The following is a 27585-nucleotide window of genomic DNA, read 5'->3' as shown; positions in this document are numbered from 1 at the left end:
CATGCAGACACAGGGAGAACGTGTAGACTCTGCGCAGTGACCCAAGCCAGGAAGCAAACCCAGGTCCCTGGCACTGAGAGGCAGCAGTGCTAACCACTGTGCCACCATGCTGCCCGCTGCAATAAAGTTCTGTTGCATTACTCACCAACAGTCCAGGATCTAGAGTTGGAATCTCCTACAGTCTAAACATGACACCCATAATTTTAATACAATAAATATACTGCTGCAATTTAACACACAACTGATTCAATAAAATTACTCTGCAGTTCATTGAAATTGAAAGAACTCGCACAGATGTACCACCTGCTTTACTATTCACAAAATGTAGTTACAAGGCAAGTAAACATTGTTTCCCTTCCCCTCCCAAAACCCCATATTCTCAGTTAACTGTGAGAAATCTTGCAGGTGAAGAACATAACACAGAGAATTTTTATGACACAGGAGAAAGCCATTCGATGAGGCTCAAAGTTAACCCCATTTTCCAGCTCTTGGTTTGAGGCCCATAGGTTTTGACTGTTCAAAAGGATTTTATTTATTCTGTAACAGGATGTGGGCATCACTGGCAAGTCAGCATTTGTTGCCCATCCCTAATTGCCATTGAGAAGATGGTGGTGGGCCACCTCCTTCACTTACCACAGTCCTTATGATGTAGGTACAGTCACAGGAACAGTGACACAGTTCCAAGTCAGGATAGTTTGTGGCGTGGAGGGGAACATTCCAAGTCATGATGTCCATTGGTGGGGGGTGGAGTACCTTCACCTAAGGTAGGTTTTGGCTAGGAGCATTTGCCATTTTTTTAAGGCCCATTCAACAATCAAATCAGGATGAAATTTGATGGGATTGTTAGAAACAAATTCTGTTGGCCTACCACTTCATTTTCCAATGTTAACACAGTGATAGACATTTGAAAATCACAAACTAATCTCTTCAAACTTTTCTGAGGAAAATGAAAGACATCCTTGTCACCTTCCATCAAAGTAGTTGTGACAGGGAATATTGGATCTTTTAAGTAAATAATGGATATAAATTTGAAGCAGATTAAAAGTGTTATAAAATTTGTATTTTTCAGATCCTGTAGTTTATTTCAAACCATGGATACTTAATTTGAAGATTGTTAATGGCAAACGACACGTCTTTTATAAGAAAATGCTGAGGAAACTTCTAATTTTTGATACATTTTTACAAAGCCAGTGCGGAATAATCCACTGGGTATTTAAAAGTTCACCACACATCCTTAAAGTGATTGATTAACAATAAATGCTACTTATTCTGTAATGCATGTCTTTTCTCACTTATTTTTACATTATTTAATATGTAGTGAAACTTATCTGCCTCTAATAAATACTTTTGCGTGAAAAATACCAATACAAAAGGTAATATTCAACTGAACCAATAGAAAATGTTATTTGAAATCAACTGTATTACTTTAAAGTTACTCCTCGATTCTAATCTATCCTTGCATTGGCTCCAGTCTATGCTCTGGTTCTAATTTGATTTACTTGGAAAAAAATATTATTTGTTTCTTTGCAGATCTCAGGGTTTGTTCGCCACACTTCTTAAACTGGGAACTATTTTCTGTTACACTATGCTAGCTATCACATCACTCAATTAAGCACACTTTTGGCTTACTGGTCCCCCAGAAGAACATTCTATATGCTATTCATATAGATTTTTCTTTTTGTTGAATTGCCATGTGCAAATCTACTGTATTCGCTTTTGTCACTTTAAGCTGATTTTTTTGCAATGCTACACTTTAAATATAAACAGAACATTTCTTTGTGGTAGCGAAACCCATGTCTGATCAGCTGATTATACAATATTTGCACACATACTCCTGGGTTTAAAATTCAATTGAATTATAAATCCTAAAAGCCAGACAAGAAAGGAAGTAACTGATACAGATGGCACTCATTATTGTTATGCCAATTAGCATATGGCTCTGAAGCTGCTCAAGCTGCAGATATGGTTGCCGTGAAACCGAGGAGTTGGAACATGCTGCAGCTGTGTCACATCACCCGTCCTGCCATCTTTATGTGTTGCTTCAATAAATTTACTTTTCTTAATTAATTTATTGTACCCCTCTTCACCTAACTCCCTCACTCACCAAACCTGACATTTCATGCACTCAAGGCAGCTTTGAGTGCAGACTCCATCCACCCACAAAAACCCTCTTTCTCCCTCAAGGGATCTCACTGACCCCCGACTAACTGCATAATCAAGGTCATTTGAAAAAAATGTCACCTTTTGAACTCACTCCACCACTTTTACCTTCCCATCACCCCAAAACTCCCTCCGTAACCCTAGACCTACCCAATGTCAATATTCCTCTCCCGTCACCCTTGAACCTCCCTGTTATCCCGGACCTTATCACAATCCACCTCCACATGGATTTCCTCCACTGAGAGCCAACACCTGTTACCATCCCCCTGCCCATCCTGACCCTGCCCCTTCCCATTATCCGAGCCATCAGTCTTGCCCCAGCCATGAACCCTCACCCCCTGCAATAAAACATTCACCTGACAGATACTCATCCTGGACCTGCCACGTTCCGCTACCATCTCCCTCCCCTCCCCGTCCACCCCACTCTCTGCCCCTCTGACTGTAACTGTTCCCTCCTATCACCATTACCATTATCCTGAGTTCTCCCATTTTGGATTCCAATGAAGACACTGTCAACACCACCTTCAATGAAAGTTGCCCACCCCCTCCCGCTGCACCTCCTCCGACATTACCTGGACATTTGGTAATTTTTATGTCCTGGCAACATCTTTGTAAATCTCCTCTATACCCTCAAGTGCAATTACATTCCTCCTGTACTGAGGTGACCAGAACTGCACACAATACACAAGTTGTGGTCTAACTATTATTTTAGATAGTTCCACCCTTACCTCCGAGCTCTTGTTTCTATGCATCAGCTGATAAACGAGAGGATTCCATATGCCTTCCATATGAAATTTAATGTCAAGTGATAAATTTTGATTTATCAAAAAACAGAAAGCAAAGATGCAATATAAACAAAATGTTGCAAATTAAAGAATGTGCTGTAGCAGAGTCCTGAAAATGTATCATTGAAGCTGGCAAAACAAGTTCTGAAGGTTGTTAAAAATGCATACAAGATTCCTTGGCTTTATGAACAGGATGTGGAGATGCCGGCGTTGGACTGGGGTGAACACAGTAAGAAGTCTCACAACACCAGGTTGAAGTCCAACAGGTTTATTTAGTAGCAAATACCATAAGCTTTCGGAGCGCTGCTCCTTCGTCAGATGGAGTGGAAATGTGCTCTCAAACAGTGCACAGAGACACAAAATCAAGTTACAGAATACTAATTAGAATGCAGGCACAGGGTATAAAAGTAGGAGTTATTTTAATCTTTATACAACATAGCTTAACAGTGTCTTCTTTTAAAAAAATATATTCATGGAATGTGGATGTCACTGGCAAGGCCAGAACTTATTGCCCATCCCTAATTGCCCATGAGAAGGTGGTGGGGCGCCACCTTCTTGAATCTTTGTAGTCTGTGTGATGTAGGTATTACCAGAGTGCTATTAGAGAGAGGGTTCACAGAATACTACACTGCAGAAGAGGCCTTTCAGCCCATGAGTCTGCACTGACACATGAAAGTCCTGACCTCCCCACCTCATCCCACTTGCCAGCACTTGGCCCATAGCCTTGAATGTTATGGCGTGCCAAGTACTCATCTAGACACTTTTTAAAGGATGAGAGGCTTCCACCTCCACCACCCTCCCAGGCAGTGCATTCCAGAGTGTCACCACCCTCTGGGTAAAAAGGTTTTTCCTCAAATCACCCCTAAATCTCCCACCCCTCACTTTCATCTCGTGTCCCTTCGTAACTGACCCTTCAACGAAGGGGAACAGCTGCTCTCTCTCTACCCTGTCCATGCCCTCCATAATCTTGAACATCTCAATCAGGTCACCCCTCAGTCTCCTCTGCTCCAGAGAAAACAAGCCAAGCCTATTCAACTTCTCCTTACAACTTAAATGTTCCACCCCAGGCAACATCCTGGTGAACCTCCTCTGCACCCCTTCCAGTGTGATCACATCCTTCCTATAATGTGGCGAACAGAACTGTACTCCAGCTGCAGCCTCACCTAAGTTCTACGCAATTCTATCGTAACCTATCTACTTTTGTAATCTATACCCCAATTGAAAAAGGCGAGTGTGCCATATGCCTTTTTCACATCTGTCTTCAGCCACAAGAATGAGGAGGTGGTTATGGAATTCGGGGAGAGAGAGAGACTAAATTCCTAAGCTCTACCACAAAGCTTCAGTTGATGCCCCCTCCAAGGTCTGCCTTACCGCCTTCAGAGATCTATGGACAAACACGCCAAGGTTCCTTTGTTCTTTGGAACTTCCCAGTGTCAGACCTTTCATAGGAGACTTCCTTGTCAATTACTCCTTCCAAAGTGCATCACCTCACACTTTTCAGGGTTAAATTCCATCTGCCACTTATCTGCCCCTTTGACCATCTCGTCTATATCTTCCTGTAACCCAAGATGCTCAACCTCACTGTTAACCACCCAGGCAATCTTTGTGTCATCGGCAAACTTACTGATCCTACCCCCCACATTGTCATCTATGTCATTTCTCTAAATGACGAACAATAGAGGGCCCAGCACGGATCCCTATGGTATGTCACTGGTCACCGGTCTCCAATCACTGAAGCAGCCATCTGCTATCACCCTCTGTCTCCTACCGCTAAACCAATTATGAATTCACCTTAACAGATCACCCCGTATCTCATGTGCCTTCTTAATAATTCTCCCATGTGGGACTTTGTCAAAGGCTTTGCTGAAATCCATGCAAACTGCATCAACCTCACACCCTCATCTACACACTTAGTTACATGATCAAAAAGTTCAATCAAATTTGTGACAAAATCCCTCTGACAAAACCATGCTGACTATCCCTGATCAAACCTTGCCTCTTCAAATGGAGATAGATTCTCTTCTTCAGAATCTTCTCCAGTCGTTTCCCAACCATGGGCGTGAGACTCACCGGTCTGTAGTTCCCTGGCTTGTCTCAACAATCTTTCTTAAATAGCAGGATGACATTAGCTGTTCTCCAGTCCTTTGGCACCTCCCTGGTGGCCAGAGAGGAATTAAACCCCTGTAATTTCCCCCCCCCCCCCCCCTCACCTCCCACAACAGCCTGGGACACAATTCATCCAGACCTAGAGATTTATCCACTTTTAAACCCGCCAATACCTTGTCACTCCCTATGACAATTTGTTCTAGGCCTCACAGTCTCTCTCCCCGAATTCCATAACCACCTCCTCATTCTTGTGGCTGAAGACAGATGTGAAATATTCTTTTAACACTCCACCAATGTCCACTGCCTCCACCTACAGATTTCCCCCTTGGTCCATAATGGGCCCTACTCTTCCCCTGGTTATCCTCTTCCCATTGATATACTTATAGAATATCTTAGGATTTTCCCTACTTCCACCACCCTGGGCTTTCTCATGTCCCCTCTTTGCTCTCCTAATTGATTTCATAAGCTCCATTTTGCACTTTCTGTACTCCACTAACGCCTCCGCAGACTACTCCCCTTCTCTCTCCAGTCTACCTTGGCCAATTTCTGCCTTATTTTGTTAAAATCTACTCTCCTCCAATCCGAAACCTTTTTCTCCAACTTGTCTATTTCTTTGTCCATAACAAATTTGAATTGAACCATGTTGTGGTCGCTATCATCAAAATGCTCCCCCACCAACACATCAACCACCTGTCTGGCTTCATTCCCCAAAATTAGGTCCAGCACTGCCCCCTTGGTCACAACCCCTTGTTGGATCTTCCACATATTGACTTAAGAGGTTTTCCTTATACATTTTAAGAATTCTACTCCATCTAAGCCCTTAACATAATGGCTATCCCAATTAATTGTTAGGAAAGTTGAAATCAGCTAATATAATTACCCTCTTATTATTTTTACACCCCTCCGCGAATTGCGCACATACTTGCTCTTCAATTTCCCGTTGACTATCTGGGGGTCTATAATAAACATCTAGCAATGTAGTTGTCCCTTTTTTAATTCCTAACCTCTACCACAAAGCTTCAGTTGATGCCCCCTCCAAGATATCATCTCTCCTTACTGCAGTAACTGCCTCCTTAACTAACAATACAATGCCCCCTCCTCTTATTTGCCTGAAGATTCTATATCCCGGGATGTTGAGCTGCCAATCCTGCCCTTCACTTAACCACGTCTCTGTGAAGGCTATTATATCATAATTACACGTGTCAATCCTCGCCCTTAACTCATCCGTTTTACCTTTAATACTTCTGACATTAAAGTAGAAGCCCTCCAGCCCAGTCTTACTCCTTTGAAACTTACTACCGCTGTATTCCCTCTGACCTGATTGCTTTTCTATGTTATACTGTGACCCTATTCTGCTAACAGGCTGGGTTCCCTCCCCCTGCCAAACTAGTTTAAACTCTTCCCAACAGCACTAGCAAACCCACCAGCAAGGATGCTAGTCCTGCTCTGGTTCAGATGTAGACCTTTCCGCTTGTACAGGTCCCACCTTCCCCAAAAGCGGTCCCAGTGATCCAGGAATCTAAAACCCTCCATTTTGCACCAACTCTTAAGCCGCACATTCATCTGTGCCATTCTCCTAATTCTGTACTCACTAGCTCGTGGCAGTGGCAGTAATCCAGAGATTACAACCCGCGAGGTTTTGTTCCTTAGTCTGTTGCCTAACTCCCTGAATTCTTGATGCAAGACTTCATCCCTCTCTCTACCTATGTCATTGGTACCAACATGTACCATGACCTCTGCCTTATCACCCTCCCGCTTCAGGATGCCCTGCAGCCGTTCAGAGACATCCCAGACCCTGGCACCAGGGAGGCAGCATACCATCCTGGAGTCTCTTTCACGACCACAGAAGTGCCTATCTGCGCCCCTGTCTATGGAGTTTCCTATGACTATTGCTCTTCTGCGCTTTGACCCTCCCTGCTGAACAACAGAGCAGCCGTGATGCCACTGCACTAGCTGCTGCTGTTGTTTTCCCCCGATAGGCCATTTCCCCAACAGTATCCAAAGCAGTATACCTGTTAGAGAGGAGGACAGCCACGGGGGATTCCATGGTAAAATAGTTTCACGTCAGAATGGTAAGTGAATTGGAAGAGAACTTGTAGGTGGTGTTCCCACACTCTTGCTGCCCTTGTCCAAGTGGTAGAAGGGTTTGGAAAGTGTTGTGAAAGGAGCTTTGGCGACTTCCTGCACTGCAGCTTGTAAATGGTACACACCGTTGCCACTGTGCGCCAATTATGGAGGAAATGAACAGTTAAGGTGGTGGATGGGGTACCATTCAAATGAGTTGCTTTGTCCTGGATGATGTTAAACTTCCTGAGTGTTGTTGTTACTGTACTTATCTAAGTAACTGGGGAGTACTCTATCACACTTCTGATTTGTGCCTTGTAGATGATGGTCAGGCTTTGGGGAGTCAGGGGGTAAGTTACCTGCTGACATATTGTGACCAACTCTGGGCACTTTGGAAAGAAATATCAGGGACTTGGAGGGTATATTAATTAGGATGGCACTTGGGATGAAAGATTTCAGGGACTAGAGAAACTGGGAATGTTCTCTTTACACCAGTGAAGGTTAAAAGGCAATTTGACAGAATTGTTTAAAATCATGAAGGTTTTAATAGAGCAAATAAAGACAAACACTTTCTAGTAGGGTAAAAATAACAGGAGGACATGGGTTTGAGGTCATTGGCAAATGAACCAAAGGTGATACAAGAGAAAATAAATTACACTGAAAGTTGTTATGATAGGGAATGTACTGTCCGTAATGGTGGTGAAAACAGATTTAACACCAACCTTCAAAAGAAAACTGGATAAATACTTGAAAGGGAAAACAATTGCAAGGCTATGGAACAAAAGTGATGATGCGGGACTAATGGAATAGTCAGAATAATAGCGACACGGTGATTAACACTGTTGCCTGGGGCCCAGGTTCAATTCCAGCCTTGGGCGATTGTCTGTGTGGAGTTTGCATGTTCTCCTCGTGTCTGTCAGTTTCCTCTGGATGCTCCAGTTTCCTCCGACCACCCAAAGATGTGCATGTTAGGTTGAATGGCAATGAAAAATTGCCCCTCTGTGTCAGGGGATTAAGAGGGCAAATACGTGGGGTTATGGGGATAGGCCTTGGGTGGGATTATTGTCAGTGCAGGTTTGATGGACCGAATGGCCTCCTTCTGTACTGTAGGGATTCTATTCTATGAATAGTTCTATGAAAGAGTTGGCAAAGGCACAATGGTCCAAATAGCCTCCTTTTGTATTGGACCAATTATTCAATGAGAGTCAAAATTGCAAACAAGAAAATAATGATCTTTAAAACATTGGCATATTTTGTATAAATCAGCCATCTCTCGAACTTCGAAATCTCTAGATCAGCGAAAAAATCAAACAGGAAAACATGTTTTGGAACCTGCTCAAATCATAGCTTTAAATTTGGAGTTCAAACCAGAAGAATAGTTATACCTCCCATCCTTCTATATGAGACTGCCATTCTTCTAGAACTTCTAGTTTTTCCATTTGTCTCTTGGCTTCATTGATAGTGGAGCACACAGTTTTCATGGCCTGTAGAGCCTCAATTACTGCTGCAGAGTCATTGTGCCTTCTTGGTGTCCTCTTCATCAGTTCCTAAATCAAAGCAAAGATGCATTTCCTCAGAAAACTAATGGTTAAAAATGTTAACAACTTTCACCGATAAAAGGAAGTTTTCCTCAAGAAGTTATTTCTGAATGAATAAGTGTTTGGTAACTCCTTTTTAAATTTGACTAGGTTGAGAAAACAGCATAATTTCATTACAATCACTTTAATAATAGCCAATTATGTGCTTTGAAACATTTCTCCACAGTTTGTACTCGTCAGCAAATGGAAAATGTTTGCTGACTGCCTTCCAATTATGCTACCCAATTGAATTGTTAAAGATTTATTTGCAGGATGTGCAAGTAGCTGCTAAGGCTCGGAATTATTCTTCATCCCTAATTGAGAAGGTGATGGTGAGACACCTTCTTTCATACAACTGAATGGCTTCTCAGCCTTTTCAAAGGGCAGTGAAGAACCAATCATGTTGCTGCTGGTCTGAGTTATATATTGGCCAGAGAACAGGTTCCCTTCCCTGATGGGCATCAATTAAACATTTGTGTATTTAAGACACTCAAGTAGTTTCATATGGTTACCATTACCGATGCTAACGTTTTATTTCACATTAATTTAGTTAACTGAATTTAAGTTCCTCAACAGCTGTGGTGGGAATTGAACTCCTGATCATTAGACCAGACCTCTGGATTATTAGTCCAGTAACCTAACCACTGGATCCCAAAAAAGCTAATGAGAAGAGGAATACAGCTTTAGAATTATGGCTCTGGCAAAGTGTCCTCAGAACCAGCTAGCAAGACTGAAGAACCAATGAATTTGTCAACAGGATATCATTCTCACATCTCAATATCAAATACAGATATTAGCCGACAAAAATACTTAATCCAATAAAAATATATACTTGCCTAAATAATTAAGTCTTAAGCAATTCTGAAACCATCTTACAACAATCTGTTATTCTCCAGAAAAACACACTGTTCCCTTTTTTTCTCCTTACTTATGGAACTTGACTTTGTTCGGTTAACTTATCTGAGCCACAGTCTAGATAGGTGCATCCACGCTAACTATTTTTGAGAGTTGTAAATGCTGCAGATTTATGAATATATCAGTATGCTATATAAAAGAGATTACACTAACAATTCGGCCAAGTAGTGGTAAAACCACATTAGAGAATTAAGGAATGTGCATAGAAAATAAATAGCAAATACTTATATATCTAAGGATCAGTCATGTCCTGGATACTAATTCATTCCTTAGACGTGGCAGTGGAAGTAGTAGATTAACATATTCAAATAGAAAATCTGTGTCATGTAACAACTTGTATCATTATCTTAAGTACCTTTAAAAGAAGTGGATACTTGCATATCCTTTGTATGGGAGCAACTAGATATCCTTCAAGTGGAACATCAGGATTTTTGCGTCCTGCCAGCACCATGCAACCCTTGTGTTTTGAGATGAAAAATGACTAATTAGATAATATACAAATCAATAATTCATAGTTTATTATGCAGTTTTCAAACAGCTCCTGCTTTGACAAATCACTTGTAACCAAATTGACTACACATGTATTAAGTCAAAGGTGATAGAATAAAAAATATCTTTCCTTTCCAGCCATCCTTTTACATTTCCATAATTCATATTTTTAATGAGGAACGAGCAGCGCTCCGAAAGCTTGTGATTCCAAACCTGTTGGACTTTAACCTGGTGTTGTGAGACCTCTTACTGTGCCCTCCCCAGTCCAACGCCGGCATCTCCACATCATCTTTTTAATGGAACACTAGCACAACAGATTTCCAATATGCTTCTTCAATACGAAGGGAACATGTTTTGATCATTTATTGTTCAGCAATGAAAACATTAAACTGAAGCCACTTTGACTGGGAACTGAAGGGCCCTAGGATAGATTTCTTTTAAATCGTGAAGACTAGTGAAAGGGCCAATATCCAAACTGAAAGATACTCAAAGGGAGAGATGAGATCAATTGCATCGCAGTGATTAGCTGACAACAAGCTTAAATTTAAGTTTATTTATTGTCACAAGTAGACTTACATTAACAATGCAATGAAGTCACTATGAAAACCCCCTAGTCACCACACTCGGACACCTGTTTGGTACACTAAAGGAGAATTTCGCGGCCAATGCACCTAACCAGCACGTCTTTCCGACTGTGCGAGGAAACTGGAGCACCCGGAGGCAATCCATGCAGGCATGGGGAGAACGTGCAAAGTCTGCACAGACAGTGACCAATTTTTATGTTAGAATATTTAGCAGGAAAGATACAGGAAAGGAGATGGCTAGTTCCAGAGTTTTTCTCAGAGAATAAACAGGAGTACACCAAGTAAGTGTGGTGTGTTTTAATTTAACACAACTCAATATGTAAGGACAGAGGCAGTAAATAAACAGAAGTGCAAGGTAATGAGGTGAAAGGAGCTGAATAGAGTTGAGTGAAGCTAGCTGAAAGCACAATTGACAATACGTCAGTGGCTATTGATCTGGATTTGCAGTGTGGTTACTGACTGTATTAGTCAATGCATGAGAAAATGCCCTCTTTTGTACAATGGGAGAGAAATGGCTCTCCACCAGCAGCACAAAAACATGCTTGTATCAAATCAGCAGCTGATTTTTCACCATGACAGCGTTTATTCTCCACTGACTTGGTGATGGACAATTAAACTCATCGGAGGTGGAAGCTCCACAAATATCTCCATCCTTAACGATGGAGCAGCCCAACATATCAGTGCAAAAGATAATGGATAATGCTGAAGAACTCACAACAATCTTCAGCCAAAGGTGTCAAATGGATGATCCATCTGGCCTCCTCCAGAGGTCCCCAGCATCACATATGCCAGGCTCCAGCCAATTCGATTCACTTAATATGTCAAGAAACGGTTGGCAGCACTAGATAATACAAAGGCTTTGAGCCTTGACAATATTCCAGTGATAGTACTGACGACTTGTGCTCCAGAACTTGCCGCACCTCTAATAAAGCTGTTCCAGTGCAGTCACAACATTGGCATCTTCCTGACAATGTAGAACATTGCCCTGGTATATCCTGTACACAGGAAATAGGACAAATGCAACCTGGCCAACTACCACTACTCTCGATAATCAGTAATGACCTTCCTTCCGTCATAATATTTGGGGGGGGTGTGTGTGACTACAATGCTCAGTACCATTCGCAACTCCTCAGGTACTGAAGCAGTCCATGCCCAAATGCAGAAAGACCTGGACAATATCCAGCTTGGGATGACAAGTGGAGATAACATCCATGTCACACAAGTGCCAGGCAATGACCATCTCCAACAAGAGAGAATCAAACCATTTCCCTTGACATTCAATGGCATTACCATTTTTGAATCCCCCCACTATCAACATTCGGGGGATTGCTATTGACCAGAAACTGAATTGGGTTAGTCATATAAATACTATGACTGCAAAAGCAGGTCAGGGGCGAGGTATCCTGTCGCAAGAAACTCATCTCCTCACTCCCCAAATCCTCTTCACCATCTACAAGGCGCAAATCAGAAGTGTGACAGAATACTCTACACTTGCCTGGATGGGTGCAGCTCCAGCAAGACTCCAGGACAGAGCAGTCCCCTTGATTAGTACCCCTTCCAAAAATGTTCACTCCCTCCACCACTGACGCACAATAGCAGCAATGTGTACCATCTACAAGATGCACTACAGAAATTCACCGAGGCTCCTTACACAGCATCTTCCAAACCCACAACTGCTACCATTGAAAAGGACAAAGGCAGCAGGTACATGGGAACATCTCCACCTGGAGGTTTCCCTCCAATCACTCACCATCCTGACTTGGAAATATATGGCTGTGATATTTTTTATCAAATGCTTTCTTTAGTTACAAAAAAAGGGGTGCTTACCAGTAAAAAGGTCCGCACAGTCTGCATTTTATTCAGTTCCAACAGTAACCTTTGTGCTTTTTCATGATTGCTACAGTACTCATCATAGATAGAAAATCGATGTTTCTGTATTCCCAAACAAAAAACACATTAATCAACTCTTTTAAATTATTGCTTAGTGCTGAAAAATACTTCAGAATATTATAGATAAAATTTCTAACTATACCAAATTACAATACAACAATTTTGCAGCATGGTCCACTAATCAGGGTGGGGGCTGGTGGGGTGGATAAATGACACTGCTATCACTGAGCAGCTCAAATCCAAAGAGGTGCCATTTTCTTTCTAAAATGCAAGACTGGTTTTCACAAGGAGGTAGCTACATAGTGATAGAATATTTCTCACGATAACCATGTAGCTTTGCCACTTTGGTCAATCTGATTTCTGAACTAGCAAGGCCTCGGTTAACATCAAGTTTCCATTTTTTTCTCCTCTAAACACCAGCTGAAAAGAGTGCAGTTGTAGAAAATGATCAGGCCAGTCTAAAATGTGGCAGATCTACCAACCTACGGTCAATTATTCTTGTATTCTGCAAGTTAAATTATGAAAAATGAACTAAAATGATGCCACTTTCATCTCAATTATAGTGCATCATTTGTAATATTCTGGGCATTTTTGACACATCACAGTTGGAGCTCTGTTTCTGAGGTGGATGTCATTGCAACATATAGAAAACTAGAAAGGAAAAGGAAATACCACAAAAAATTGTTACTGAAAATGTTTTATTATTTATCAAAGCCAATCAAAGATATACATTGTCACTGCCTTGTGCTTTCTTTAAGTGATAGTCATTGTCAAATCAAATTAAAGAGGTGAATTCACGATACTATGTCATGAATGCAGCATACAACAAATCGCTCAACTCAGTGATAATACATTCCGGGTCACATTATTGTTGAACCCTGCAAGGTGTTTGACAGGAATCTACAAAGAAAAAATTTGAATTTTGGCATACAATTTATTTTCTGCTCGTATCACTGCTGCTAAATACCACCTGATAAAGAGAGCAGTTCAGTATATTGTTTGTATTCACTTACAAAAGTTATAATTAATTTTCCAGATGGGAAACAGTAATCTTCTCTTGTATACAAAGCTGTAAATATTTCCCACAGATTTTACCCAACATGTCAAAACCTAACAAATTGAAGCAAAAATTATGTCAATTGCTTGTTTTGATATTATTTTCCTTAAACTACTGGATTTCTTGTGACTTTGCAGAAAAATAAATTTTCTTCAGAGGAAACTAGTTACTGTTATAGATACAGCCACGAGAAACTACAGCTTTTAATACTTATGTATCTCCATCTAGGGGTAGAAGGGTGCAACTACAGTGTGACTGAGTCACGAAATGCAGATGCCCAAATAATGCTGTACATTTTGTGATGCTATTGTGCCTTTAAGAAATGTATTCTAAGCATGTTCTTTGCAGTTGTAAGCAGGCACCGAGCCGTCTGTCCTTGTATTGTTGCTAAAGTCATATAATAGGCTTTTTGTTTATTTTTAATTTGGGCCTAAATCAATGTCCTGGAGTCTTATGAGTTTCAGGACCCCTTTGGAATTGCTCGGGGAAGAATAATTGACAGGCCATGATCAGGTGGTTCCTTCACAGAGGAATCCAAGGATTCACTTTCAGTTTTAGTTAGCAGCTGTTGGACTCCAGACTGAAAAGCAGCGAGTCTCTGTGTCTCTCTCTGGTATTGGAACTTTAGCTCTTGGTGGCTGGCCAGCTTGTAACTAGAGGCAAGGAGTGCCCCTGTCTCTTGAATGGTTTGCGACTAAAAGCTAATGGCCAGCAGTGACTATCTCTACCTTGAGTTGTGCTGGGAGCTCCAGGTCAGGGAAGTCAGAGTTTCGATACTCCATCCAAAGCACTAATTCACCACAGATGTTGCAAAGCTGCAAGATCCAGGATCACGTGAGCATACTTGCTTTCTGTGTTAAACCGAAAATAGGGTGTATGCTTGTAAGAATGTTGTGTTGGAACAGTATTCATAGCTGTTAAGGTTTACACAATATCATGGTTTCTTTTTCTTGATTGTAATTGGTCTTTGCAAATTTTTTTTCTATGTGTTAACTGTGTTCTTAAGCTTTGTTTGACAAAAGCTCCCTAGTGGATCATTCAAATCATACCTGGAGTGAAACATCTAATGCTGACCCGTGCCAAAATTCAAAGTGCAAAACTTATGACCTAGACTGACTTCATAAAACACCTTGGGGTTTCTGACCTGGATTATAACAATTTAAGGATGCACAAAAATGCTACATATGGAATTTTTATATATGCTGGATTAGACCATGCAATCAACAACAGTTTCCAGGTCTTTACATTTAACATGTGCTTCATAATTTGTTACTGGCTTTTTGACAAAGAAAATGAAGTGAAGATATATAACATCTCTTACATGTCTCAGATCATCCTTTGACACTCTGCTTACCTTTGCTCTGCCAATTACACATTCTGATCTCTTAATGGATTGTTGTCAGCACCCGTCTTAGCCATGATCATCACCATTTACATTCCCTTTGTCTTTTTGTCTGTGACATCTTTGTCAATCACCACCGCCGCCCCCCCCCCCCCCCCCCCCCCCCCCCCCCCACCCTAACAGGAAAATATCATCACATTTTCTATTGACTTCAGCTCTGACGAAGGGTCATCCAGACTCAAAATGTTGGGTCTATTCTTTCTCCACAGATGCTATCTGACCTGCTGAGATTTTCAAACATTTTTTGTTTTTGATCAAATTGCAGCATCCGCAGTAATTTGCTTTCAGAAAAACACTATTCATTCTTCAAAATAGATCTCACATACATTATATATACATATATAATATATATATATGTATATATATAAGTATACATACAGAGTGAAAGAGACATTTTTGTGGTAAAATTATTGATTACAATTAATTTATCCTCAATTGAAAATTAGATTTAACCAATTCTTCATAACACAAGAAAATATTGTAGTAATTCAGTCCAGCTCGAGCCAGAGATACATACAAACTGAAGAAAACAGCTTCCCAATTCATGGTGGGCACTCGGTTCAGGGAGCAGACGCTCTTCAATCATACTCAGGAATTCTTTATGGACTACAAGAATGTCCTCAATGTTAGAAAACAATGTCTGAAAATAAATATCAAAAATCACATCATGAACAAAATTAGAGCTGCTCAAAATGTGAAACTGTTATCAAATTTATATTGTTTTCCTTAAAGTCAGATTTCTAAAAATTTCCCCTATCCACACGATCCCCATCGACTCCATCACTGCACCGATACATTTCTTCCTTGCCATCTCTGAAAACAGTAACAAATGCTAAGATACACTTCCACATGCATCAAATGTTTTCCAGTACCTCATCTAAATAATTTTATTTGTGAACACTTGGCCCACCTTTGACCAGAGAGAGCACCATGGCTGAGCCGATTCGGTCCACACCTGCAACACATCTATGCATTTTCAGAGAATAGTGAACAAATAAAATCAGAAGATTCAGCTCCCTACCCAAAGTGCTGAAAAGGACATACTTAGAGTCTACACGACTGCCTCAGCTGTTTGCTCAGCATTGATAATAAGGAATCAACTTGGAACCTTCTAGATAAGTAGGATTCATGTGGTGCATTCATGATGGAACTATCTCAAGGGCTGAATACCCCTCTCTTATTCCGAGTTATACATGTCTTACCTTCACGGTTTCTTCAGTCACATTCTTGTCAACTCTAGAAGCAGCATGCTGGATCATTCGCTGCAGAAATACCTGATAAAAATACACAGCTGTGTTACATTAACTTAGCGAGTCATATAAATATTTTACTGTCTGTGACAGCAATCCTAGTGGTAGCAGTATGATTGTAAATGCAGACAAAGTACTCTGTGGAATGGGGTCTATTATATTCCACCTATTAATTTAGCAGAAAAGGTCAGCATTAGTTTCAAGTGAAAGATCAATATTTACGTATGCAGATTTTTTGTCTAATTATAACAAGCAGAGAAAAACATATTCTAAATTTCAAATTGCTTCTTTTATCAATTTTATGCTGTTTCCTTTCAAGATAAACCTAGCTTTTGACATACTTTAATTCAATGTCATGATTTATCTGCTGCATTCTTCACTTGTACTACAAAGACTGATGTTCAATGATACAGGTTTAATTACTGAATCAAGTTCAGAATTTACTTTTATAAATACATATTAATAATTCATTGCCCATTACAGTCATCAAAATACTAAGATGCATCCTGGAAGACCTGGGGAGCGTTTCTCCCAGCCTGCAGCTCTGCCAGGAGACTTCAGCAGAGGCCGTTTAGCGGACTCCCCGCTGGGCACCAAGGCCTCCGCGTGTCTCCAGGGTGGTCAATTCCGCACCGGAAATCAGCGCGGAGCTGATTTAAATATTTAAATTCTTATTTCAATCCTATTACCGGGCCTGGGACTGAAGTCTCTGAGCCCACTAGGAGTGGTTCACTCCGGCGGGGTTTACAACACTAACGGGGAACTGGCGGCTGACCCCCCTGGAGTGAAGGGAGGCCATAGACGGGCCCCCAGGAGGTTAGGGGTAAGGGGCAGTGCCTCCTGGGCATTGTGAGCCTGGCAGTACCAACCTGGCCCCCTGGCACTGCCCAAGGGACAGAATGCCAATGACCAAAGGGAACCTTGGCACTGTCCACCAGACATCAGGCAGTGCCAAGAGGGGGGGCAATCGGTGCGGGTGTGGGGCCTCACTGCCACTCTGCATTTGGGATTGATGGATCGCAGGCAGAGGGAGGGAAGTGGGTGTTCAGGGGACTGGCCATTTTGGGGGTGGGGGGGGGTATTCTGGGACACATCAGGAAGCCAGTGATCAGGGAATGCGAGGGTCACACGGCCACCGATGTGGGGTCACGGGGCTGATCAGCAATCGGGAGGCCAGCAGTGTGGGGCGACTGTGCTGATCTCCGCTCTGACAGATCGGCACCTACGCAGTGGCCAGTTCAGTGCTATGCTACCAGCCTCTCCAACAGAAATAGGCTCTGCTCCCGGATTTTCAACGCGGATCTTGCTAAGGTACTTTGTGATGCTGAGTGTGGGAGATCCATTTTGAAAATCCCACTAAAAACAGTGGGAGTTACTCCAGTTTATACGCAAATTCGGTCCTTAGAATTTTTTGGGGAGAATCGCCCCCCTGCCTGATCTTTACTCAGGTTCCTTATTGTATGCAGTTGATCCATTAAAAAGGAGAAATAAAATCTTGCAGCTCTTCTAATTAGTTTTGTTTAATCTCTGCCAGAGTTCTGAAATGCCCTCAAGTCATAAATTATATTTTGTGTGATTGTGACCATGGTAAACTGTTCCTCCTCGTGCTTATTGTATCTGTTTCCATCTGCAGCCTTTAGCACGAGTGACCGCACCATCCTTCTCCAATACCTCGACTCTGCCATCCACTGCCATCATTTGATTACAATATGATCCATTTAGCAGCAGCTCAGCTGCTTAGCTGCCCTCACCCACACCGTAAGCTCTGAAGTTCCCCAAAAATCAATCCTTGCTCCCCTCCTATTTCTTATTTACGTGCTTCCCCTAAGCCACAATGTCTGAAAACAAAAGCTGGGATTCTCCCAAAAAAAATCTAAGTGTTCAATTCACGTGAAAACTGGAGTAAATCCCGTTGTTTTTTTCAGCAGGATTTCCAAAATGAACCTCCCAGACTCTGTGTACTGCAAAATGCACTAGCATGAATCCCGCTAAAAATCACTGGGCAGGGCTATTCCCACTGGAGAGGCTGACAGCATAGCGCAGAGTGGGCCACTGCGCCTGCGCCAATCTGTCAGCACAGAGATCAGCATATTCGCAGAACCCCCCTCTGCCGGCCTCCTGAGCGCTGGCCAGCTCGATCACTGGCCAGCCCCATGACCTCGCATCACTGCCCTGTCTGATTACCCCCACGGCCCAATCGATGCCCCCCCCCGCCCCCAAAACCGGATGTGTCTGGGCCAGCCCTGATCCCCCGGCAGGCTGACCCCTACCCAACCTAATGTCAGCCCTGATCACTGGCGAAGTGCAGTGTTGACGTGGAGATGCCGGCATTGGACTGGGGTAAACACAGTAAGAAGTCTCACAACACCAGGTTAAAGTCCAACAGGTTTATTTGGTAGCAAAAGCCACTAGCTTTCGGAGCGCTGCCCCTTCGTCAGGTGACTCACCTGACGAAGGGGCAGCGCTCCGAAAGCTAGTGGCTTTTGCTACCAAATAAACGTGTTGGACTTTAACCTGGTGTTGTGAGACTTCTTACTAAGTGCAGTGTGGCAGCGGGACCACTCCACCACCATGGATCTCCCCCCACATAGGCCACGCCCCCACAGGCTGTGCCCTCTCTGGCCCTGCCACACGCCAAGGTGCCGCCTGGGTATTGCCACTTTGCCCCTTGGACAGTGCCAGGGCTCGGAGAATTGTCCCCAAAAATGTAAGATTCCACACCCCCACCAATGACACGCAACTCTATTTCGCCACCACCTCTGCCTCTCTCGACCCCACCACAGTTTGGAGATGAGTTTCATGGGAATAATGGTGTTGAAGGCTGAGCTGTAGTCCATAAATAGGAGTCTGACATAGGTGTCCTTGTTATCTAGGTGTTCCAGGGTTGTGTGCAGAGCCAGGGAGATGGCGTCTGCTGTGGGTCTGTTGCGGCGATAGGCAAACTGTAGTGGATCCTGGTAGTCTGGGAGGCTGGAATTGATTTGTGCCATGTCTAGCCTTTCGAAGCACTTCATAATGATCGATGTCAGAAGCACCGGCTGATAGTCATTAAGGCACGCTGCTTGGTTTTTCTTAGGTACTGGGATGATGGTCGTCTTCTTGAAGCAGATAGGGACCTCAGATTGTTGTAAAGAGAGGTTGAAAATGTCTGCGAATACTCCCGCTAGCTGATCTACACAGGATCCGAGTGCTCGTCCGGTACCCCATCCGGGCCAGTCGCTTTCCGTGAGTTGACCTTCGAGAAAGCTGCTGACATCTGCAATGGTGACCCCAGATACAGGTTCATCCAGGGTGGAGGGCATTCTCTCGCTGACCTTTTGTTCAAAACGGGCATAGAATGCATTGAGCTCATTAGGGAGGGGTGCGTTGGAGCCGGAGATTTTACATGCCTTCATCTTGTAGCCTGTTATGTCTTGTAGGCCTTCCCATAGTCGACGGGGGTCAGTGTGGCTAGCCTGGCACTCTAGCTTGGTCCGGTACTGTCTTTTGGCATCTTTGATGGATCTCCTTAGATCGTATCTGGCTTTCTTGTATAGTCATGATGTGGAGATGCCGGCGTTGGACTGGGGTAAACACATAAGAATTCTCACAACACCAGGTTAAAGTCCAACAGGTTTATTTGGTAGCAAGCGCCACTAGCTTTCGGACATCTGCAATGGTGACCCCCAGATACAGGTTCATCCAGGGCTTCCAGGGTGGAGGGCATTCTCTTGCTGGTCTACAAGACATGGCAAGGTCTACAAGACATAACAGGCTACAAGATGAAGGCATGTAAAATCGCTGGCTCCAACGCACCCCTCCTTAATGAGCTCAATGCATTCAACGCCCGTTTTGATTTTTGTGAACAGATCTCCCACTCACCTGATGAAGGAGCAGCGCTCCGAAAGCTTGTGGCTTGTGCTACCAAATAAACCTGTTGGACTTTAACCTGGTGTTGTGAGAGCTCTTACTTTCTTGTATAGGTCAGGGTCACCTGACTTGAACGTCTCAGACCTGGACTTCAGCAAGCAGTGGATATCCCTGTTCATCCATGGTTTCCGATTGGGGAACATACAGATTTGCTTCTTTGGCACAAAGTTTTCTACACACTTACTAATAAAGTCAGTTACTGTAGTGGCGCCATCGTTCAGGCTGGTTGCAGAGTTTTTAAATACTGACCAGTCCAAGCAACCCCGTAGGAGATCACCCGATTCCTCAGACCAACATTGCACAACTCTCTTTGATGGATTCTCCTGCTTCAGATTTTGCTTGTAAGCCGGGAGCAGGAGCACAGCCTTGATTTGACAAAGTGTGGGCAGGCAATAGAGCGGTAGGCATGTTTGATATTTGTGTAGCAGTGGTCTTGGGTGTTTAGGCCTCTAGTGGAACAGGAGAGGTGTTGGTGGTAACTTGGTAGTACGCTCTTAAGCTTGGCCTAATTGAAGTTCCCGGCCACGATAGACAAGGCCTCGGGATATTTCATCTCAAAGCTATTCGTACTGGTGTATATTTCATCCAGCGCTATCTTCCGGTCCGCATGGGGTGGAATGTAAACTGCCATCAGGATAACAGAGGTGAACTCCCACGGAAGGTAGTAGGGGCAGCATTTTAGAGCCAGGTATTCTAGGTCTGGGGAGCAGAAAGTTCAGTAAGAAGTCTCAAAACACCAGGTTAAAGTCCAACAGGTTTATTTGGTAGCACAAGCCACAAGCTTTCAGAGCACTGCCCCTTCATCAGGTGAGTGGGAGTTCTGTTCACAGGGCATATATAGATACAAACTCAATTTACAAGATAATGGTTGGAATGTGGGTTTTTACATGTAATCAAGTCTTAAAGGTACAGACAATGTGAGTGGAGAGAAGGTTAAGCATAGGTTAAAGAGATGTGTATTGTCTCCAGCCAGGACAGTTAGTGAGATTTTGCAAGCCCAAGCAAGTCGTGGGGTTACAGGTAGTGTGACATGAACCCAAGATCCCGGTTGAGGCCGTCCTCATGTATGCAGAACTTGGCTATCAATTTCTGCTCAGTGATTCTGCATTGTCGTGTGCCGTGAAGGCCGCCTTGGAGAAACCTTACCCGAAGATCAGAGGCTGAATGCCTGTGACTGCTGAAATGTTCCCCAACAGGAAGAGAACACTTCTGCCTGGTGATTGTCGAGCGGTGTTCATTCATCCGTTGTTGTAGTGTCTGCATGGTTTCCCCAGTGTACCATGCCTCCGGACATCCTTTCCTGCAGCGTATCAGGCAGACAACATTGGCCGAGTTGCAAGAGTATGTACGTGTTCCTGGTGGATGGTGCTCTCACAAGAGATGATGGCATCCGTGTCGATGATCCGGCACGTCTTGCAGAGGTTGCTGTGGTAGGGTTGTGTGGTGTCATGATCACTGTTCTCCTGAAGACTGGGTAGTTTGCTGCGGACTGTTTGAGGTTGTGCGGTTGTTTGAAGGCAAGAAGTAGGGGTGCGTACATGGTCTTGGTGAGATATTCGTCTTCATTAATGACATGTTGAAGGCTCTGGAGAAGATGTCGTAGCTTCTCCGCTCCAGGGAAGTACTGGACGACGAAGGGTACTCTGTCCGCCGTGTCCCGTGTTTGTCTTCTGAAGAGGTCGGTGCGGTTTTTCGCTGTGGCGCATCGGAACTGTCGATCGATGAGTCGAGTACCATATTCTGTTCTTATGAGGGCATCTTTCGGTGTCTGAAAGTGTCTGTTACGATCCTCTTCATCTGAGCAGATCCTGTGTATACGGAGGGCTTGTCCGTAGGGGATGTCTTCTTTAACGTGTTTAGGGTAGAAGCTGGAGAAGTGGAGCATCGTGAGGTTATCCATGGGCTTGCGGTACAGTGAAGTGCTGAGGTGACCATCCTTGATGGAGATGCCTGTGTCCAAGAGTGCAACTGATTCCGGAGAGTAGTCCATGGTGAGTCTGATGGTGGGATGGAACTTGTTGATGTCATCATATCGTTGTTTCAGTAATTGTCAACAAATTCCATCCCACTATCAGACTCACCATGCACTACTCTTCGGAATCGGTTGCATTCTTGGACACATGCATCTCCATCAAGGATGGTCACCTCAGCACTTCACTGTACCGCAAGCCCACGGATAACCTCACGATGCTCCACTTCTCCAGCTTCCACCCGAAACAAGACATCCCCTACGGACAAGCCCTCCGTATACACAGGATGTGCTCAGGTGAAGAGGATCATAACAGACACTTCCAGACGCTGAAATATGCCCTCATAAGAACAGAATACGGCACTCGACTCATCGATCGATAATTCCGATGCGCCACAGCGAAAAACCACACCGACCTCCTCAGAAGACAAACACGGGACACGGCGGACAGGGTACCATTCGCCATCCAGTACTTCCCCAGAGCGGAGAAGCTATAACATCTTCTCCAGAGCCTTCAAAATGTCACCGAGGAAGATGAACATCTCGCCAAGGCCATCCCCACACTCCCACTTCTTGCTTTCAAACAACCGCACAACCTCAAACAGATCATTGTCCGCAGCAAACTACCCAGCCTTCAGGAGAACAGTGACCACGACACCACACAACCTGCCACAGCAACCTCTGCAAGACGTGCCGGATCATCGACACGGATGCCATCATCTCACGTGAGAACACCATCCACCAGGTACACGGTACATACTGTTGCAACTCGGCCAACGTTGTCTACCTGATGCGCTGCAGGAAAGGATGTCCCGAGGCATGGTACATTGGGGAGACCATGCAGACGGTACGACAACGGATGAATGAACACCGCTCGACAATCACCAGGCAGAAGTGTTCTCTTCCTGTCGGGGAACACTTCAGCAGTAACGGGCATTCGGCCTCTGATCTTCAGGTAAGCGTTCTCCAAGGCGGCCTTCACGACAATGCAGAATCGCTGAGCAAAACTGATAGCCAGTTCCGCACACATGAGGACGGCCTCAACCGGGATCTTGGGTTCATGTCACACTGTCTGTAACCCCCACGACTTGCCTGGGCTCGCAAAATCTCACTAATTGTCCTGGCTGGAAACAATACACATCTCTTTAACCTGTGCTTAACCCTCTCTCCACTCACATTGTCTGTACCTTTAAGACTTGATTACCTGTAAAGACTCGCATTCCAACCATTATTTTGTAAATTGAGTTTGTATCTATATATGCCCTGTTTGTGAACTGAAATCCCACTCACCTGATGAAGGAGCAGCGCTCCGAAAGCTAGTGGCTTGTGCTACCAAATAAACCTGTTGGGCTTTAACCTGGTGTTGTGAGATTTCTTACTGTGTTTACCTCCACATCAGAGCAGAAAGTTGCCAGTGTTGCTATGTCTAGGCACCATGAGGTGTTGATTCGGATTATTGTTACAATCCTGGGATGACTGTTAATGTTTAAAGAGAAAGTCAAACACTCAGCAATCAACTGAAAGAAATTAAAGCACAAAATTCTATGGTTTAAAACAAATTTGATTTTACTCTTCAAGAAACAGGTAAAGTAAGCACTACTAAACACTTACTTGGAAGTACAGAACTTGAGTATTACTGATAAAAAGAGACATGCTGCTGAAACTTTTATAGAGTCATAGAGGATTACAGCATGGAAACAGGCCCTTCGGCCCGACTTGTCCATGCTGCCCTTTTTTTTAAAAAACCCCTACGCTCGTCCCAATTGCCTGCATTTGGCCAATATCCCTCTATACCCATCCTACCCATGTAACTACCTAAATGTTTTATAAAAGACAAAATTGTACCCCCTCTACGACTACCTCTGGCAGCTTGTTCCAGACACTCACGACCCTGTGTGTGTGAAAAAATTGCCCCTCTGGATACTTTTGTATCTCTCCCCTCTCACCTTAAACCTGTGCCCTCTAGTTTTAGACTCCCCTACCTTTAGGAAAAGATATTGAATATCTAGCTGATCTGTGCCCCTCATTATTTTATAGACCTCCATAAGGTCACCCATCAGCCTCCTACGCTCCAGGGAAAAAAGTCCCAGTCTATTCAGCTCTCCTTATAACTCAATCCATCAAGTCCCGGTAGCATCCTAGTAAATCTTTTCTGCACTCTTTCTAGTTTAATAATATCCTTTCTATAATAGGGTGACCAGAATTGCACACAGTATTCCAAGTGTGGCCTTACCAATGTCTTGTACAACTTCAACAAAACGTCCCAACTACTGTATTCAATGTTCTGACTGATGAAACCAAGCATGCCGAATGCCTTCTTCACCACTCTGTCCGCCTGTGACTCCACTTTCAAGGAGCTATGAACATGTACCCCTCAATCTCTTTGTTCTGCAACTCTCCCCAGCGCCCTACCATTAACTGAGTAAGTCCTGTCCTGGTTCAATCTACCAAAATGCATCACCTCGCATTTTCTAAATGAAACTCTCTCTGCCATTCGTCAGCCCACTGGCCCAATTGATCAAGATCCCGTTGCAATTGGAGATAACTTTCTTCACTGTCCACTATGCCACCAATCTTGGTGTCATCTGCAAACTTACTAACCATGCCTCTTTTATTCTCATCCAAATCATTAATATAAATGACAAATAACAGTGGACCCAGCACTGATCCTTGAGGCACACCGTTGGTCACAGGCCTCCAGTTTGAAAAACAACTCTCTACAACCACGCTCTGGCTTCTGTCAAGAAGCCAATTTTGTATCCATATAGATACCTCACCCTGGATCCCGTGAGATTTAACCTTATGCAACAACCTACCATGTGGTACCTTGTCAAAGGCCTTGCTAAAGTCCTTGTAGACAACATCAACTGCACTGCCCTCATCTACCTTCTTGGTTACCCCTTCAAAAAACTCAATCAAATTTGTGCGACATGATTGTCCACTCACAAAGCCATGCTGACTGTCCCTAATCAGTCCTTGCGTCTCTAAATGCCTGTAGATCCTGTCTCTCAAAATACCTTCCAACAATTTACCCACCATAGATGTGAGGCTCACTGGCCTGCAGTTCCCAGGCTTTTCCCTGCAGCCCTTTTTAAACAAAGGCACAATGTTTGCCACTCTCCAATCTTCAGGCACCTCACCCTTGACTATCGATGATTCAAATATCTCGGCTAGGGGACCCGCAATTTCCTCCCTAGCCTCCCACAATGTCCTGGGATACACTTCATCAGGTCCCGGGGATTTCTCTACCTTGATGCGCTTTAAGACTTCCAGCACCTCCTTCTCTGCAAAATGTACACTTTTCGTCTAGCAATAATCAGGACAGGCGCAAGAATGCCTATTTTCATTTTATGCTGCATGAGAAAAGGTTGCTAATTCTCTTAAAAATCTTAGTTGTGGACTTCTCAGCTGAAACCTAGGGTTCACTGCAGTCTTTCTTAGTCGCTCCACCTCCTGATTTCTGATATCCATTTTGTTTCTATTCTACTAGTGCTTTTCAGCTTTTAGCAGACTTTCTTTTTCTGCTTGTTGAACTCGGGGCTAACAGTCACCAACTTGGGTGCTTTTAACTCCAACTCCAAAGACCTTCTGGAAAAATCCCACATAAATATATACAGAATTCCAAACAAAGGCTTCACCCTGAAGTACGCAATGCTTTATCACAACCGAAATTAGCTGAGATATCCGATAGGCTTAGATTTTTTAACCTTTCACTTCAAAATCAAATTTCTCGACTACATGAATAAATTAAATTCCGAATAAAGTCAGATAAATTCTCCTCAGACTTACCATTTGCAGCTCCCAGCTAAATGAATGTCGCTTACAGTTTTATGGCTTTTACCCTTCTACCCCTGACCACATAAGTACACATGAAACCCTTTGAATTACTACTACTTGAGGTATTCTGGCAATTTCTAAAGTCTAGCATTTTACCCTTACAAATTTAATCTTCCCAAAACTAAAAGTTACCTCTAAAATATTAGCATGAACCATGATCATTAAACTATATAAATGAAAATTCTTGCTGAATTATTAGAATATATTAAAATACTGCAGCATTTAGTCAATTTGATGTGACTAAGAGGAATAATAAATATGCCTATTGGAAAATAAAATTACCATGTCATTAAATACACAGAGCTCATACCTATACTGACCGATGATGGGGTGAAATTAATACATTCAATATTCATTGTTTTATTTCACGTAGTGAGAATGACTTATAAAAGTTTACATACAAAAAGGTGTGTTCACTAGGAAGGTTTGCAAATATTCTTTTACTCTCTTACTAAAGTCACATTTCAGCTGTCAACTAGCATAGAGATATTGCTTCTAATGGCCCATAAAGGCGAACAATCAACTCAGGATATCCACCCAAATGTCCTTCCATTGCTTAGCCAGCAATTTTCTTCAGCATTTACAGCCTTGTTGCCATTTACAATGCACATGTGTAAGATATCAGTGTACTGTGGGGATACAATGCATATGGACTCAAGCTGATATGGCAATCTTTGTTAAAAGTTTACAAAAGGAAAAAGGAAGCAAGATTGCTTTAAAGTAATCAGAAATCAATGCTTCAAAGGAATTTAAAAAACAGAAGAACGCTGTAGTAACCAGCAGAGCCAGATTTACATGTAAAGAAAGTAAGTCACTCATCGGCACCAAAAGGCATTCTGGATTATATTGGCACACTCATGTCATACTACCCATGCCTATTGTCAGAGAGAAAACAGGAACTGTCGTTAAGATGATCTGTCAGATGTGGAGCCTGATGTCGGAGAAGACAAACCACATATTCACCAACATTAGTCAATGCTGATGACCACAAGTGAGCTTCACTTCAGGAATTAACACACTTGCAGTTCACATAGATCGATTAATTCTGGGTAGAAGTTCACATGGCCACATCTGTGCCACCAGTTATCTTCTGTTCTCTGGGAAAGCTTGTAATTTGAAACAATATGCAAAGTTCTTAAATGCTTCTGCCGATTATCAAAGAGGAACAAGATGAACCAGTTTTCTTTTGCAAACAATGCATTGTCCAGCAGTCTTATTTGAGTTTCTTATTGATTTAATTATGTGACTGATGTCTCCTGAGATACTCCGAAATAATCTACTTCATGAAAATTGTTAGATGTACTGATCTTGTCAGCCAGCAACAGTGCCATGCCTGAGTTGGGATTCTGCTGGAGGTCTAGTTATAGCATACAACTGAACTTGGTCACAGCCTCTGTTGCAAAGCACTGGTTGTGAAGACAATTTCTTAGATGAATTGAGATAAGTGCATTTTTGTGGATAGATGCGAGATGCAATAAGTACACCTCTGGTACAAAGTCGCAGTGAAATTTCCATTAAAACTCATTGTATTAGTGCGACTCATTGTATTAGTTCAAATGATATGGACAAGCAAAATCTAATCCCAACCCAG

At 43.1% G+C, this 27585-nt stretch overlaps 1 protein-coding gene across 1 annotated transcript in view; it reads right to left on the bottom strand.

The window, feature by feature from the left end:
* The window catches only part of prex2 (phosphatidylinositol-3,4,5-trisphosphate-dependent Rac exchange factor 2), a 416168-nt gene that overhangs the window by 297517 nt on the left and 91066 nt on the right, over positions 1 to 27585 (bottom strand). The window contains exons 2-6 of the mRNA XM_078217095.1: positions 16232 to 16303; positions 15547 to 15669; positions 12508 to 12612; positions 9963 to 10064; positions 8501 to 8662 (exon numbers count right to left, since the gene is read on the bottom strand). Of these exons, the coding sequence (XP_078073221.1) occupies positions 8501 to 8662; positions 9963 to 10064; positions 12508 to 12612; positions 15547 to 15669; positions 16232 to 16303 (564 nt within the window). The remainder of the gene's footprint in view (positions 1 to 8500; positions 8663 to 9962; positions 10065 to 12507; positions 12613 to 15546; positions 15670 to 16231; positions 16304 to 27585) is intronic.

This window comes from Mustelus asterias, chromosome 7 (assembly GCF_964213995.1).
Source record: "Mustelus asterias chromosome 7, sMusAst1.hap1.1, whole genome shotgun sequence".
In the NCBI taxonomy this organism is placed as follows: Eukaryota; Metazoa; Chordata; class Chondrichthyes; order Carcharhiniformes; family Triakidae; genus Mustelus; species Mustelus asterias.
Note: the sequence above shows the minus strand (reverse complement) of the source record. Positions and strands in the feature narration are given on the sequence as shown.